General features: G+C 46.5%; 1 protein-coding gene across 1 annotated transcript in view; it reads left to right on the forward strand.

Moving 5' to 3' along the window:
- Window positions 1–4,685: 4,685 nt before the first annotated feature.
- Window positions 4,686–14,419, forward strand: part of LOC308164025 (tudor domain-containing protein 1-like) — a gene marked incomplete at both ends in the record, with an annotated part of 16,427 nt that continues 6,693 nt past the window's right edge. The window contains 13 exons of the mRNA XM_080538190.1: window positions 4,686–4,777; window positions 5,141–5,237; window positions 6,082–6,168; window positions 6,508–6,690; window positions 7,330–7,473; window positions 7,979–8,147; window positions 8,595–8,675; window positions 8,906–9,082; window positions 10,663–10,770; window positions 11,168–11,338; window positions 12,126–12,377; window positions 13,302–13,571; window positions 13,925–14,029. Of these exons, the coding sequence (XP_080394316.1) occupies window positions 4,686–4,777; window positions 5,141–5,237; window positions 6,082–6,168; window positions 6,508–6,690; window positions 7,330–7,473; window positions 7,979–8,147; window positions 8,595–8,675; window positions 8,906–9,082; window positions 10,663–10,770; window positions 11,168–11,338; window positions 12,126–12,377; window positions 13,302–13,571; window positions 13,925–14,029 (1,936 nt within the window). The remainder of the gene's footprint in view (window positions 4,778–5,140; window positions 5,238–6,081; window positions 6,169–6,507; window positions 6,691–7,329; window positions 7,474–7,978; window positions 8,148–8,594; window positions 8,676–8,905; window positions 9,083–10,662; window positions 10,771–11,167; window positions 11,339–12,125; window positions 12,378–13,301; window positions 13,572–13,924; window positions 14,030–14,419) is intronic.

Here is a 14,419-nt window from a genome sequence, read left to right on the forward strand (position 1 = left end):
TCTGCTGGGTGAGGTACAGCAATGTGCAAACACAGCAGCAAGATTTGTTAGCTGCTGTGATAGAAAAAGGCAATCAAATGGGCTAAAACCACCATAAGAATTTAAACAAGTTTTATTTCATTTATTTATTCTAGTATGTAATCTATTTGTCATCTATTTATTTATTCTAGTATGTACATTACATTCTTTTAGTTTTAGTTTTTTATCTTCACACTTCACATGCTTTGGCAATGTAAATGTATGTTTCCCATGCCAATAAAGCCCTTTGAATTTGAAATTGAATTGACAGAGAGAGACACAGAAAGAGAGAGAGAGAGAGACAGAAAGAGAGAGGGAGAGAGAGAGAGAGACACAGAAAGAGAGAGAGAGAGACAGAAAGAGAGAGAGGGAGAGAGAGAGAGAAATCAGTCAATAAGGACCAGAATGATCTCCAGTGGACTAGCAGAAACTAGCAGCAACACAAAAATGTATCATCATACATGAAGTAGAGAGATTATAGTCATAAGGGACTTTTCTCTGTCTCAACACATCCTGCCATTGTAGAACAGATAGATCAAGAATATGTAATAGTTAATAATTTAATTAATTAATTAAATAATTTTAAATAATTAACATGTGAAAGGAATAACAAGAATAACCGATTTAATGTTCAGACTTTTATTTCGAAAAACCTTTTCTAACAATAATAGGTTTTGGATCTGGTTTTTTGGCGGATTTAGCGTTTTTTTAGGCTGTGGTTAGGCTGTAAAAGTGTCAGTCCCACTTGGCAACCCCTGCCCAATAGTAATTAGCGATTTTCTAACAATAATAGGTTTTGGGCTGGTTTTTGGTGGATTTAGCGGTTTTTTAGGCTGTAAAGTGTCAATCCCACCTGGCAACCCTGGTTTGGATTCACTGCACACGTGGAAAATCGAGATCACTTCGCAATGCTCTCCAAGGACAGAGACATGCAGAAACAGACCAACGCCATCTATTTCATGAGACAGGTAAAAAACTAAGTTAGAATAAATGAAATTCAACACAACATAATTAAATTCGTTAAAAAGCTGCACATGCACATAGATAAGCCATGCAATTCGAGTTTTGCTGTAAAACAGTCAAGCTACGCCGTGTTGGAGAGTTGGAGAGTTGGTGAGAGGAAAGGAGAGCACATGTTCGCTAACAAACCCAGTTAGCTAGACAGCAGAAATATACAGTTATTATGTTCTTCTAGCTGCATTCTTTTGCATGCATGCACAGTTTTTATTATTTTCTTCTAGCTGCATTCTTTTGCATGCATGCACAGTTTTGAACGAGCCATTGTCCGTGCACTTCTCCAACTGGCTAAAGAAAGACCTGTATTGTCGCCTGTCTGCCATGTGTTTTATTCAGAAGATTTATTTGCGCCATTTTCAGACCATGAATAAATGAAATTCAACACAACATAATTACACTGTCGTTAAAAAGCTGCACATGCACATAGATAAGCCATGCAATTCGAGTTTGGCTGTAAAACAGTCAAGCTACGCCGTGTTGGTGAGAGAGGAAAGGAGAGCACATGTTCGCTAAGTGCACGGACATGGCTCGTTCAAAACTGTGCATGCATGCAAAATAATGCAGCTAGAAGAACATAATAACTGTATATTTCTGCTGTCTAGCTAAATATGTGCATCTAGCTAAAACTGTGCATGCATGGAAAAGAATGCAGCTAGAACAAAATATTTTATTATTTTCTAGCTGCATTCTTTTGCATGCATGCACAGTTTCGAACGAGCACATGTCCGTGCACTTCTCCAACTGGCTAAAGTAAAGAGCTATATTGTCGCCTGCCTGTCTGCCATGTGTTTTATTCAGAAGATGTCTTTGCGCCATTTTCAGACCATGTTTAATCTATCTATCTAGTATCTAGGTACATTGAGGAGGCCGTTGACCAGCCCGGCGGGTGTCCCACCCCCCGAGCCCGGGCCTCCGGTGACCTGCACCGGTGAAGGTAGGTGAAATGTCCAGGGTTGCATTCGGAAATAAATTCGCTCTGAGAGCGCCGGAGCGCACACTGGGTTCATTTTGATCGGACACGAGGCATTCCGTGAGTGCTGATCCGATTTCCAGAGCGGATTCACGAACGCACCCGCCAATCTCTCAGCCAGTGGAGTGGTTCTCAACCCTCTCCTCTGGGCGCCCCAGCTGCTTATTTGATCTGTTCCACCACCAGCACACCTGATTCAACTAATCAAGTACAAACCATTGCAATTGCATGTTCCACTTGTGGAACATGCAATTGCAATGGTTTGCAATTGAATGCATGCAAAAGTGGAACATGCAATTGCAATGGTTTGTACTTGATTAGTTGAATCAGGTGTTCTGGGGGTGGAACAGATGCCTAGGTATGTTACAAAAAATTAGTGATGGCGAGATGAAGCTTCTTGAACTGTTGAAGCTTTCCATCCAATTGCGTCACACATGGACCGAAGCTTCTTGTTGCTTCATTTGCTCTACTGCGCCATCAAGTGGACAATAAATGTCTAGCAGGCAGAGTGATAATGACACCGTGGCTTTGTGTGTGAAGCTTTGAATTGAATAAATGTGCTTGTGTTACTAGGAACAACAACATTTTATTCATTTATTCATTTTTATTTAAAAATAACAATTTCTCCACAGTACTGGGCTTCAGGCGGTTTCTTTTTTTTTTAGACGATTTCACCTGCTTTTGAAAATATCCTTTCACAGGGCACAGATGAAGCTGGGGTACATAGAAAATTAACGGCAAGTTTATGCAAATTAGGATACACATTTTTGTGTTCTTCCCAATACTGTAGGGCAGGGGTGGCCAACCAGTCGGAGACTAAGAGCCACAAAACATTGTTGGGGTACCAGAAAGAGCCACATCATACATGCGGGCTCACAAAAGCGCTCATTCACACACACACACACACACACACACACACACACACACACACACGCAATACATTTCCAATAGGCTATGAGACCAGTGGTGTAATTTCAGCAAAAGCCAAGGTATGGCAAGGTCTGAGTGGGGGGGTTGAAAGGGGGTTCCCCCCTCGTGGATTTTTTTTTCAAAACAGTTGTGCAATAGTCAATTTTGGTGAGTTGTTTCTATACAATTTACTTATGTTACATTAAGGTAATGAATAAAGGAGACAACTACAGTATGCAAGTAGTAGCCTACATCTTTCCTAGCAGGCAGAATGGTTCAATCTCCTTAGAAACAAAACATTACAGATTTAGCTATTCTCAACTCTACATTAACTGCACTGTTAAAACACTAGATTAGACCTCACCTGTGTCCTGTACTTGTCTCTGCTGCCCTTTGACCAAAAGAGGTCTTTATGTCCATTTTCCTTTTTTCCCCTGGCATATTTGTTTGCATAACATATAACTTACTCACACACAAGTCAGTGTTACTGGCCTCAATGTGGTACAATTATTACTGAAATTATTGAGAATAGAGACTTGCCGAATCGGTCACGTGGTACGGCTGGCAGGCGAAGCTTCGCTCTTACCATACGTCATCAACACACGCCTCGATACGCGCTTCACAATAATCTGCCTGTTACTCGACACACGCTCCGAAGCGTCGGCTTCATCTCGCCATCACTACAAAAATTCAAACTTTTCCCAAAATGAAACCAAAATGTGTCCAGCCTAAAAGGGCTTGAAAAAAGAAAACGAAAAACACAAAGATCGTCCAAATAAGAAAGTTATGCCAATATTAGTTCAGTAAAAAGTGCATGATTTTGTCCCCTGTTTTCAATGTAAATGAATGGCCTAAAAACTGTGATCTTCACCCCAGAATAGGAGATTTTTTTCCCCCTTTACTCCTATCATAATGAAACTTAACATAGTGAAAGCAAACACGTATAGAACATGTTTTTGTATTACATGTTTTTTTTACCAACACATTTAAATATGCAAATTGAGGTAAATACTCATTAAATACTGGCACTTGACTCAGTGCGCAGCAGCTGTCGGGTCTTCTTGTGCGAGTTTGCACACGACATTAGTGACGATACTAACATATTTATTAGATGATATCCTCTTTTCAATAGAAAGTTACTTTTGATCGTTGGAAACTTCTCCCCTGTCGTTTGGGAGGCTCGTGAAGATGCACTTCATCTTTAGGTGGCCGGCATTTAAAATAAAAAATAAAAAATCCCCTGGTAAGGTCGCACTCTGGTTTCCTCTTCAAACTTCCACCGGCTAAACATTCGTGTGACTGATGGATCACAAGTTTAGAACACTTCAGAGCACAGCAGCAAGGGGGCGCCATTGGGAATGTTTTGTAACATACCTACCATGCAGGTTGCACTTGACGAAAATAAATTGTTGTACCTTTTGTCTTTAGCTATCAAAGTTGAAGCTAGTTCCACTTCCATGGAGGCTGGCTCTGTGGTATGTATAATGCCAGTACATTCAAGTATTCAATACCCTTCGCATCCCAATGTAATAGTTGCAAATAGCCGTGTAACTTTGCCTTTTTAGATGTGTGGTCCGGGTGGTCCCACCCCCCCTGCAGTGTGTAGCTGCTGCAGTGACCCAGGTCAGTCTCAGCTCGTTTTGGTTTGCCTTGATTTAGCTTTCGTTTCAAAATGTTTTCCGTTCACTTCCGTGGTTTTCTGTGATTCAGTGTTTTTTACTAAACTAAGCCGGTGTTTTTTCCAGCTAACTTTCGCTGTACGCGCTGCAAGATGACGCGTTACTGTTCGGTGAAGTGCCAGTCCAATCACTGGAAGGACCACCGGCGCGTGTGCAAGCCCAGTACCCTGGCCACACCCGCAAGGTAAACCGGTTCAGCCCATTAGTGGAACTCATACTTCATAATCATCCCACCTTATTTGTAATCACATTTACATTTTTGGCGTTTAGCAGACGCCTTATTCCAAAGCGACTTACAATCAATACATTTGACTAAGGAAGTGAATTCACCAGTTCTAGGAGGAAGAGTAATCTAGCTCAGGCCGGCTGGCAGTCGTCGTGATTTTTTTTATTTTATATAAATATATAAACACTGGAGAGACAGACAGTACAAAGGGGGGCAGTGGAAGTCTTAGGAGGCATAGTATAGGGGAAAAGCAGGTGTCTCAGGAGACGCAGTGCTGGGGTGTGTAATGTACTAACCTTTTCATACCTTTATGCTGATCAGTGAGAGTGAGACTGAGAAGATGAAGGAGAACCCCCCCGCTCTGCCTCCAGTAGGAAGCAGCCCCATTCCACCCAGGGCACCCATTGCGCCCACCAAGGTATTCTTTTAGCGTGTGTGTTGATGGGATTCTGGGATCGCAGTGGTAATAATCAACTCCAGTCCCCGTGTCAGCGTTGAGATGGAACATGCTGCGTGACATCTCATCATGAAAATGAACTAAACTGTGCCCCGCGGTGGTGTAGCGGTCTAAGCACTAACCACTAGTGCAAGCTGCCCACCGGGGACTGGGATCGAATCCCAGCTCGCCAGATCCGGATATGGCCGAGGCACACACAGGGAGCGGCATATTGAGCGGCCGCTCCCGAGGGCGGTATAGGAATAGTTCCGGACAAGGATCCGTCGCGCAACACCGCCCCCGGGGTGCCGGAATAACGGTGCTGGGCTCGAGGAGCCAGTCAGCTAGTCTGCCTGGCGATCTCCTCTGGGGCTGCCGGCCACGGGGTCGTGCGGCGGATCCTACGCAATAGGCAGGGGATAATTGGATGCTAGGTTGGGTTCAATTGGCTACCAAATTGGGTGAAAAAGGGATAAAATCTGAAAAAAACAAATTAAAAAAAAAAGAAAATGAACTAAACTCTTCCAAAAAAGTTCGGAAACGTTATTCCGGTCGATTAATTCCTCCCCTTTAATAATACCAATTGGTATTGTATTTTATATCGTTGGAAAGCCTGATTATAGTCACCTTTACAACGAGGTACAACGTGTAAGAATCATGCATTCGTGGAATGAGCATTGCAACACAGCTAAAAGTGTGGGTAGTGGGCCCCCAAAAAAATGCCAAAATCCCCTGCAATATTCTTCTGTTTTATATTGTCTTTTATTAACGGAAAGCGGAAGCGTTAGCGTATTAGATCCGTAACACGGTCACCTGACCCACGCAGGTGCAGCCCGGTGATGACAGTCGCCCACAGAGGGTCTTCCTGCGGGACCTGGGGAAGCATAGCTTCATCAAAGGAGACGAACTGCAGGTGGGTAACTGGCGCCTCAGTAATCCTGCGTGTGCCGTTATAAAAGGCTTGAGTTGAAAGCGTTATGAATGAATGAATGAATGAATGAATGGTCTTTATTGTCATTGCTATAGTACAGGTACCAAACAACGAAATTTAGGAGGGGTGGCTCCCCTGGTGCTAGGAAAGAAAAAAAGAAAAAAAACGTAAAAAAAAAACACAAGAAGGGAAGGAGCTGGTTTACATAAATAAAGGCTATGTACACTATCCACTGCACAGGTGCTCCCGAATGGACCACGATGTTACACCTGCCTACATTAAACACATAAGGAAATCGTGTGTGTGCGTGTGTGTCTCTAGGTGTGTGTGGTGGAGCTCCAGAGCCCCGGGAGGTTCTTCGTCCACTCCCAGAGCCCAGAGATGACGGAGCACCTCAGGGCCATCACAGCCGTGCTGGAGCAGACCTACGGCGGCGGCCCGCCAGGGACAAACTACTCGCCCCACGTGGGAGAAGTCTGCGTGGTCAGATACTCCCAGGACCAGGTGTGTGTGTCTCAGTTAGTAGTCCCGTTGACACACACCACTCACCCAGCTGTAGTGACTCATTGATACCGTTCACTCCTATGGCATTCATATGGTATATTACTCATTTTAGCATTCTGTATGTTTTAGGTATGTATATATTAGTAGGCACTCTTCTTACAATTCATTTAGATCCTGTAAGGTTCCAGAGTGAATAGTGCAGCTCACAGTTCCTTCTTCTATACTGGAACATTACTGTGGAGCAGCCTTCCACTTAATATAAAACAAGCAGAAACTAGGAGGGCTTTTAGAGGACAGGTTAGAGCTTACCTCTGGAGTAGGGTGAACAGATAGGAAAGCCTATTTTTGTTAGCCTACTTTTATTCCTAAGTTCCTAACTCCTTTTGTTTGGGGGGGGTGGGTAATGATTATTTAATGATTGTTTGATGTTATTGTCTTGTATGTTAAGGACCATGTTGGAAATAAGTGTTCTCACTTTCACATGTCATCCTTGGATTACTGTTTTTACTCGATCTATGAATAAACTAATTAGATGGAAAAACTATTTTAGATTTGGAAGTCGGAACCTTTTTCCACGCCTAATCCTCCTCCACCTCTTCCTCCTCCACCTCCTCCTCCTCCTCTGTCTCTGTGTTGTAGAAGTGGTACCGGGGCGTGGTCCAGTCCCTGTCTGCAGACCAGACCATCGCTAACGTTATCTACATCGACTTTGGCAACGAGGAGGCCGTGACCCTGGAGCAGATCAGATCCCTGGCTGCCCACATGGACCCCGTCCCTCCCTGCGTGAGTCCACTAGAACATCTGACCTCATCTGACTGGGAGTGATTAGATTACATGAGATTACATTACATTAGATTCAACTTTGTCATTGCAGAGTACAAGTACCAGACAACCAAATGCAGTTTAGCATCTAAACAGAAGAGCAAATAGTGATATAATCACATGATATTGGTTTCAAACCACTGTTGACAGCTTGAGTCTGGGGTTACGCTCTAAATATGAGGTTTTACCGACCTGGCGGGGTGACTAGAAATGTCCAGACGCTTTTGTTGGGTCAGAGGACCACTAGAGAGAGGTTTGTAGCCGCTAGCCTTGGTGTAGCGTCGTTTCACTGTCCTCCTGTCATAAGCAGGGGTGCAAACTTGTCACCTTTGAACCGTATTAGCCGTTTTTACCTCAAAATAGGTAAAAAATGTTCATAAATGTTCTTTGTTTTCAAGTAAAAACAAATGTCACCTTTTTGGGCCATCACCGGTTTGCATCCCTGATAAGCCGCTTCCTTCGCTAGGCTTTGGAGTGCCGCGTCGCCGGGGTAACGCCCCTGACGGGCAGCTGGACGGAGAAGTGCTGCATCGCCCTGCGGATGTTATTGGTGGGGAAGAGCCTGACCCTGACGGTGGCGGAGGCCTCGGAGGAGGACCACACCTACGCGGTGGACGTGGCGCTGTCCGCTCTCGGTAGCGTATATAAACGGGGTTTCCCATACAGGGCTGGGTTCCCACGGGTCCTTGAAATCCTTGAAAGTTTGTGAATTTGAGAAAAATAAATCAAGGTCTTAAATGTTTAGAAAAATAGACATGGGTCATTGAAAGATGTTAGAAAAATGTTCTACTTAGCTCGTCAACTAGTTCTGTCTCAAACTATACTGTGTTGGGTCCTTGAATTTGAGGGTATTGAGTCTTGAAAGTCCTTGAAAGGTGCTTGAATTTAATGTTTCAGAAGGTGTGGGAACCCTGATACGGGGTTTCTCTGGCCTGGCCAGAAGGGTTTGTAAACACCTCTCTCTGTCACCATCTCCCTCTCCCTCTCTCTCTCTCTCCCTCCCTCTCTCTCTCCTCTCTCTCTCTCTCTCTCTCTCTCTCTCTCTCTCTCTCTCTCTCTCTGTCTCTCTCTCTCTCTCTCAGGCCAGCAGCTGAGCACGTTCCTCTTAGACCAGGATTACGCCGCAAAGGAGGTCTCGTGGAAGCCCACAGTGGAGGACATCGGTGAGGGTCGGGTACTCCGACGACACCAGACACCACAAAATAAGGCCGGCTTTTTTGTAGTCTTTCTAGTCTTGTCTAGTAGCGAAATTTATCAAAATTAAGCCTGGGTTTTCCTTTAGCGACATTGACGGAATACCGCCCTGATTTAGAGGAATGCCGCAAGGTACAGCTTTTCCTCCAGTGTATTTCTGTTGTAAACCTCTCTCTCTCTCGTTCCGCCCCGGCCGCAGACGCCGCGTCTCTGGAGAACTTCCGGCGATCCGGGAGCAAGGAGGGGGAGGGGGAGGAGGATGCGGGGGCTCGGGCCCCCGACCCCCTGACCATGGGGCTGGGCGACTCCTTCTCCGCCACGGTGACCCACCTGCAGACGCCCGATGACATCATCTGTCAGAAGCTGGACAACGCCAGTGAGTATGACCCGGAAACCCCCTAATAATAATAATAATAATAATAACTTTAAAGTGCTCCAATCATTATTATTATTAGTTTATTATGTCGAGGACAATCCAAATACATGAACCATATAAAATATAGTAAAAAAGGCAGCGTTAGCCTAGTCGGCTAATTTTCAGCTGAAGTCCCCGGCCAGTTGCAACATGGCATCCTGAAAAGTAACGTCATTAGTTAAAATAAAACATTTAAATATTCTAAGAGCACGTGGCTGAGACAAGGTACCCCAACATCACACTTGACAAAAAAAAACACGTAAGCAAGCTGAGGTGATTGAAGGGGCTACAACAAACACCACATACACACTTATGGGGGCAGCGACATTTCAAGCACATAGAAGCCACAGGACAATTACAGGCCACACAACATTAAGCACTTACAAACAGCAATACATTAAACAAAACAAAACATACAAAAAAAAGGCATTATGGGGAGGCAGCACAGAGAGGGATTAATGAGGACAAGTATAGTTCTGTGTCAGCCAGGCTTTCATGTGTGTTGTGAAGGTGGAGTAAGTATGTATGTCTTTGAGTTGGTTTGGTAGTGAGTTCCAGTTTTCTATTGCTATCACTGAGAAGGATTGCTTACTGAAGGTGCTTTTCCTGAATGGAACTATAACTATATTATATAATCATCATTTAATTATTTAGTCATCCGTGCGGTTGGTTGGTCGGTTGGTTGGTTGGATGGGTGGTTGGTTGGTTGGATGGTTGGTTGGTCGGTTGGATGGTTGGTTGGTTGGTTGGTTGGATGGTCGGTTGGTCGGTTGGATGGTTGGTTGGTTGGTTGGATGGTTGGTCGGTTGGATGGTTGGATGGTTGGTTGGTCGGTTGGTCGGTTGGATGGTTGGTTGTAGGGATGCTCCGATTTATCGGCCACCGATTTAAATCGTCCGATTTCACTCCAAATGACTCGATCGGTGATCGCAAAAACCGATCTTTTTTATTTATTTATTTTTTTTCCTGGGGAAGACAGATAACTGAACAGAAAACATAGGAGGACGTAACAGTATGTAAACCATGAAGGCCACGTTTATGATGTCTTTTATACAGCCATATCGACTGACTTGGGCTTCAGGCCCTAACTGGGTGATAGGCCAGACTTTTACTATGCCATAAAAATGGGTCTGCGTTTGCTTGGTGCCTAATGGATCAAAACTTTTGTCTAAAAAGCAAAAAATATGTAGGCTATCCAGTCAGTAGGCCTACAGTTATGTATTTAAAAAAAAATCGGTATCGGTATCGGTTGATCTTGAGGGAAAAAATCGGTGATCGGTATCGGCCCCAAAAATCCAGATCGGAGCATCCCTAGTTGGATGGTTGGATGGTTGGTCGGTTGGATGGTTGGATGGTTGGTTGGATGGTTGGTCGGTTGGATGGTTGGATGGTTGGTTGGTTGGATGGTTGGATGGTTGGTTGGTCGGTTGGTTGGTTGGATGGTTGGATGGTTGGTCGGTCGGATGGTCGGTCGGTCGGTTGGTTGGTTGGTCGGTCGGTTGGTTGGTCAGTTGGTTAGCGAGCGGTTGCGTGTGTTGCAGGAGTGATCCAGGAGCTGCAGTGGCAGCTGAAGGAGGTGTGCAGCAGGACCCCGGCCAGCCACGCCTTCAGACCCGCCCCCGGCACCGTCTGCTGCTCCCTGTTCTCAGGTAACACACTCACATGTGCACGCACACACACACACACACACGCACGCTCACACACACACACACACACAAGCTCATACGCTCACACACACTTACACACACACACTCTCACTCTCACACACACACACGCTCACACACATGCTTACACACACAAGCTCATACGCTCACACACTCTCACGCTCACACACACACACACACGCTCACACGCACACACACTCACATGCTCACGCACACATATTCACACACACACAGGCAGCACAAGCATCGTCAGCCAAGCCAGACGCCTCGCGGAGAGCCCGGCGGTGTGACATCACTCTGGCCTCGTAATCTTTTGGGAAAGGTGAGTCTTGTCATGTGGTGTTGACCTGTCCCCCCTCTCCTGACCCCCCCCCCCCGCTAGAGGACAGCCAGTGGTACCGGGCCAAGGTCCTGGCCTACTCGTCGGAGGAGCGGGTGTGCGTGGGCTACGTGGACTTCGGGAACTCTGAGGAGGTGGAGCTGAGCCACCTGCGCCCCCTCACCCCCGAGCTGCTGGCCCTGCCCGCCCAGGCCATCCCCTGCGCCTTGGCAGGTAACCTGACCCCCCTCACAGCCCCCTCACCTCTCCTCACCTCTCCTCACCCAGCCCCCTCTCCTCTCCTCTCCTCTCCTCACCTCTCCTCACCTCTCCTCACCTCTCCTCACCCAGCCCCCTCTCCTCTCCTCTCCTCTCCTCACCTCTCCTCACCTCTCCTCACCTCTCCTCACCTCTCCTCACCTCTCCTCACCCAGCCCCCTCACCTCTCCTCACCTCTCCTCACCTCTCCTCACCTCTCCTCACCCAGCCCCCTCACCTCTCCTCACCCAGCCCCCTCACCTCTCCTCACCCAGCCCCCTCACCTCTCCTCACCCAGCCCCCTCACCTCTCCTCACCCAGCCCCCTCACCTCTCCTCACCCAGCCCCCTCACCTCTCCTCACCTCTCCTCACCCAGCCCCCTCACCTCTCCTCACCTCTCCTCACAACCATCTGACATCTCCTCACAGCCACCTGACACGGTGCTGGCCACCTGACACGGTGCTGGTAGTTATAGCAGTCGTCAAATATTGATTCAGATACGACCGTTTGTCAACTGCTTTAGTTTTTTTATGTGAACATACACTCACACATTTCCTTCCATGACACACTCACATATTCTCTCTTTCTCTCCGTCTCTCTCTGTCTCTTTCTCTCTCTCTTGGCGGCTGTTTTTGTCGTTGTAAAATGTGCTATATAAATAAACATTACTTACTTACTTACTCTCTCTCTGTCTCTCTCTCTCCCTCCCTCTCCCTCCCCCCCTCCCTCTCTCTCTCTCCCCCTCACACACACCCCTCCCAGGAGTGCGTCCGGCGGGGGAGGGGGCGTGGTCTGAGGTGTGCGTGCGGCTGCTGAGGCAGATGGTGGGTGCACGCTTCCTGCGGGTGGACATCCTGGGGCAGCGGGCCGGCGCCGCCCTGGTGGCCATGACGGACGAGCTCAGCGACCCCCAATACAGCGTGGCAGAGATGCTGCTGGCCTCGGGACACGCCACCGCCACCGCCCCGGACCCGGGGACCCCCGGAGCAGAGCAGGAGGAGGAGGAGCCTCAGGGTAATGGCGTGAAGATAATTCGTGAGCTTAGAATGATAAGGTTCTATCTCCGTTTAGGGCAGTTCAGAGATATTGAGCGTCAATGTTTTTACATTCCATTATGTTCTGTGAGATGGAACCTTTGTATTCTATTAATTACTAACTAAAAAATGTCAACATTTTAAAAATAACACCACACAGGCATTAATAAACACCTAATGGATCAGATTATGTAAAAAACAAAATGTTGACAAAAATGGAGAGAACCTTATAATTCTAACGTCTCGAATTGTGGAGAGATTTCTCTTTCCAGATCTGCGTTAATTGACATTAATTGACACGATTTATGGGGGGGGGGGAAGCAGAACTCTAAATGTTAAAACGAGGCTTGAGAATTGAGGCTGCATCCAAGTCTATATATTCTCGTGTTTCTCTCTTTCTTTTCTCTTTTCTCTCATTTCTCTCTTTATGTACTAGGAAAGCTTTTTCAGTTGATTCCATAAAAATAAAATAAATAAATGCGAGCCCCGTTGTCTCTCCCCACCTGCAGTGTCCTGCGTGCAGGGTTCCCACGGGTCCTGACATCCTTAAAAGTTTGTGAATTTGAGAAAAAGAAATCAAGGTCTTAAAAGTTTTGGAAAATAGACATGGGTCATTGAAAGTGCTTGAATTCCCCCCCCCCCTCTCTCTCTCTCTCTCTCTCTCTCTCTCTCTATCTCAAAAATGATATTCAAAAATGTTTTACTTAGCTCTTCAACTAGTTCTGTCTCAAACTATGCCATGTTGGGTCCTTGAATTTGAGGGAATTGAGTCTTGAAAGTCCTTGAAAGGTGCTTGAATGTGATGTTTCAGAAGGTGTGGGGACCCCCCCTGACATAGAGACAAGAGCACTATCCAAACATTTGCCATAAATATCCCTTTGGTGATGCTTTCTTCCCCTCTCAGCTACCCGGTTCTTCAGAAAGCACCCTGCCGTTGCAGACAGTGATCACAGCTACGCTGTGCCCCAGAACAAGTCCACAGCTGGTGTACACGACCGCCAGCAGCTTGAACGTGATGTTCCAGAAGGTGTGGGAGCCCAGCGCGTGCCGGCCGCGTCTGAGCCTCTGACGTGGTCCTTCGTGGAGCCTCCCTGCCACGGCCAGGAGGTGGCGCTGGTGGTCAAGGTGATCAAGGACCCCGGAGAGTTCTACTGCTACATCTACAACCCAGAAGGTACGACCACATCTACATCTACATCTACTACATCTATATCTACTAGATCTATATCTACACCATCTATATCTACATGATGTTTTATGTGTGGACCCCAGGAAGACTAGCTAGTTGCTACGGTACTAGCTAATGGGGATCCTTAATAAAATATCAAAATACACCATCTATATCTACTACATCTACTACATCTACTACATCTACATCTACTACATCTACAACCCAGAAGGTTCCACCAGCCACCTCCCACCGTCTCACCACCTCAGACGTTATGGGAAAGAACGCCACAGACAGCTGGGTTGGGGGGGGTGTTCTCTGAGTTGACTGTGTGTGTGTGTGTGTGTGTGTCTGTGTAGACACACTGCTGGCAGAGCTGGGGTTGGAGCTGCAGCTGCACTGCGAGGGGAACAGCGCCCCCTACAGCCCCGTGGTGGGAGAGCCCTGCTGCGCCCTGTTCTCTGGTAGGAGACACGCACTATGACACCACTATGACATCACTATGACATCACTATGACACAACTGACATCACTGACACTACTATGACATCACTATGACACAACTATGACATCACTATGACACCACTATGACACAACTGACATCACTGACACTACTATGACATCACTCACCACCACTGACATCACTCACCACCACTGTGACATCACTTCCACCACTATGACATCACTACCACCACTATGACATCACTTCCACCACTATGACATCACTACCACCACTATGACATCACTACCACCACTATGATATCGCTATGACATCATTACCACCACTATGACATCACTACCACCACTATAGCCTGATTTATACTCCTGCGTCGAATTTACGCGCGGCTACGCCGT

This window comes from Nansenia antarctica (genome assembly GCF_963989245.1).
Source record: "Nansenia antarctica genome assembly, chromosome: 8".
In the NCBI taxonomy this organism is placed as follows: domain Eukaryota; kingdom Metazoa; phylum Chordata; class Actinopteri; order Argentiniformes; family Microstomatidae; genus Nansenia; species Nansenia antarctica.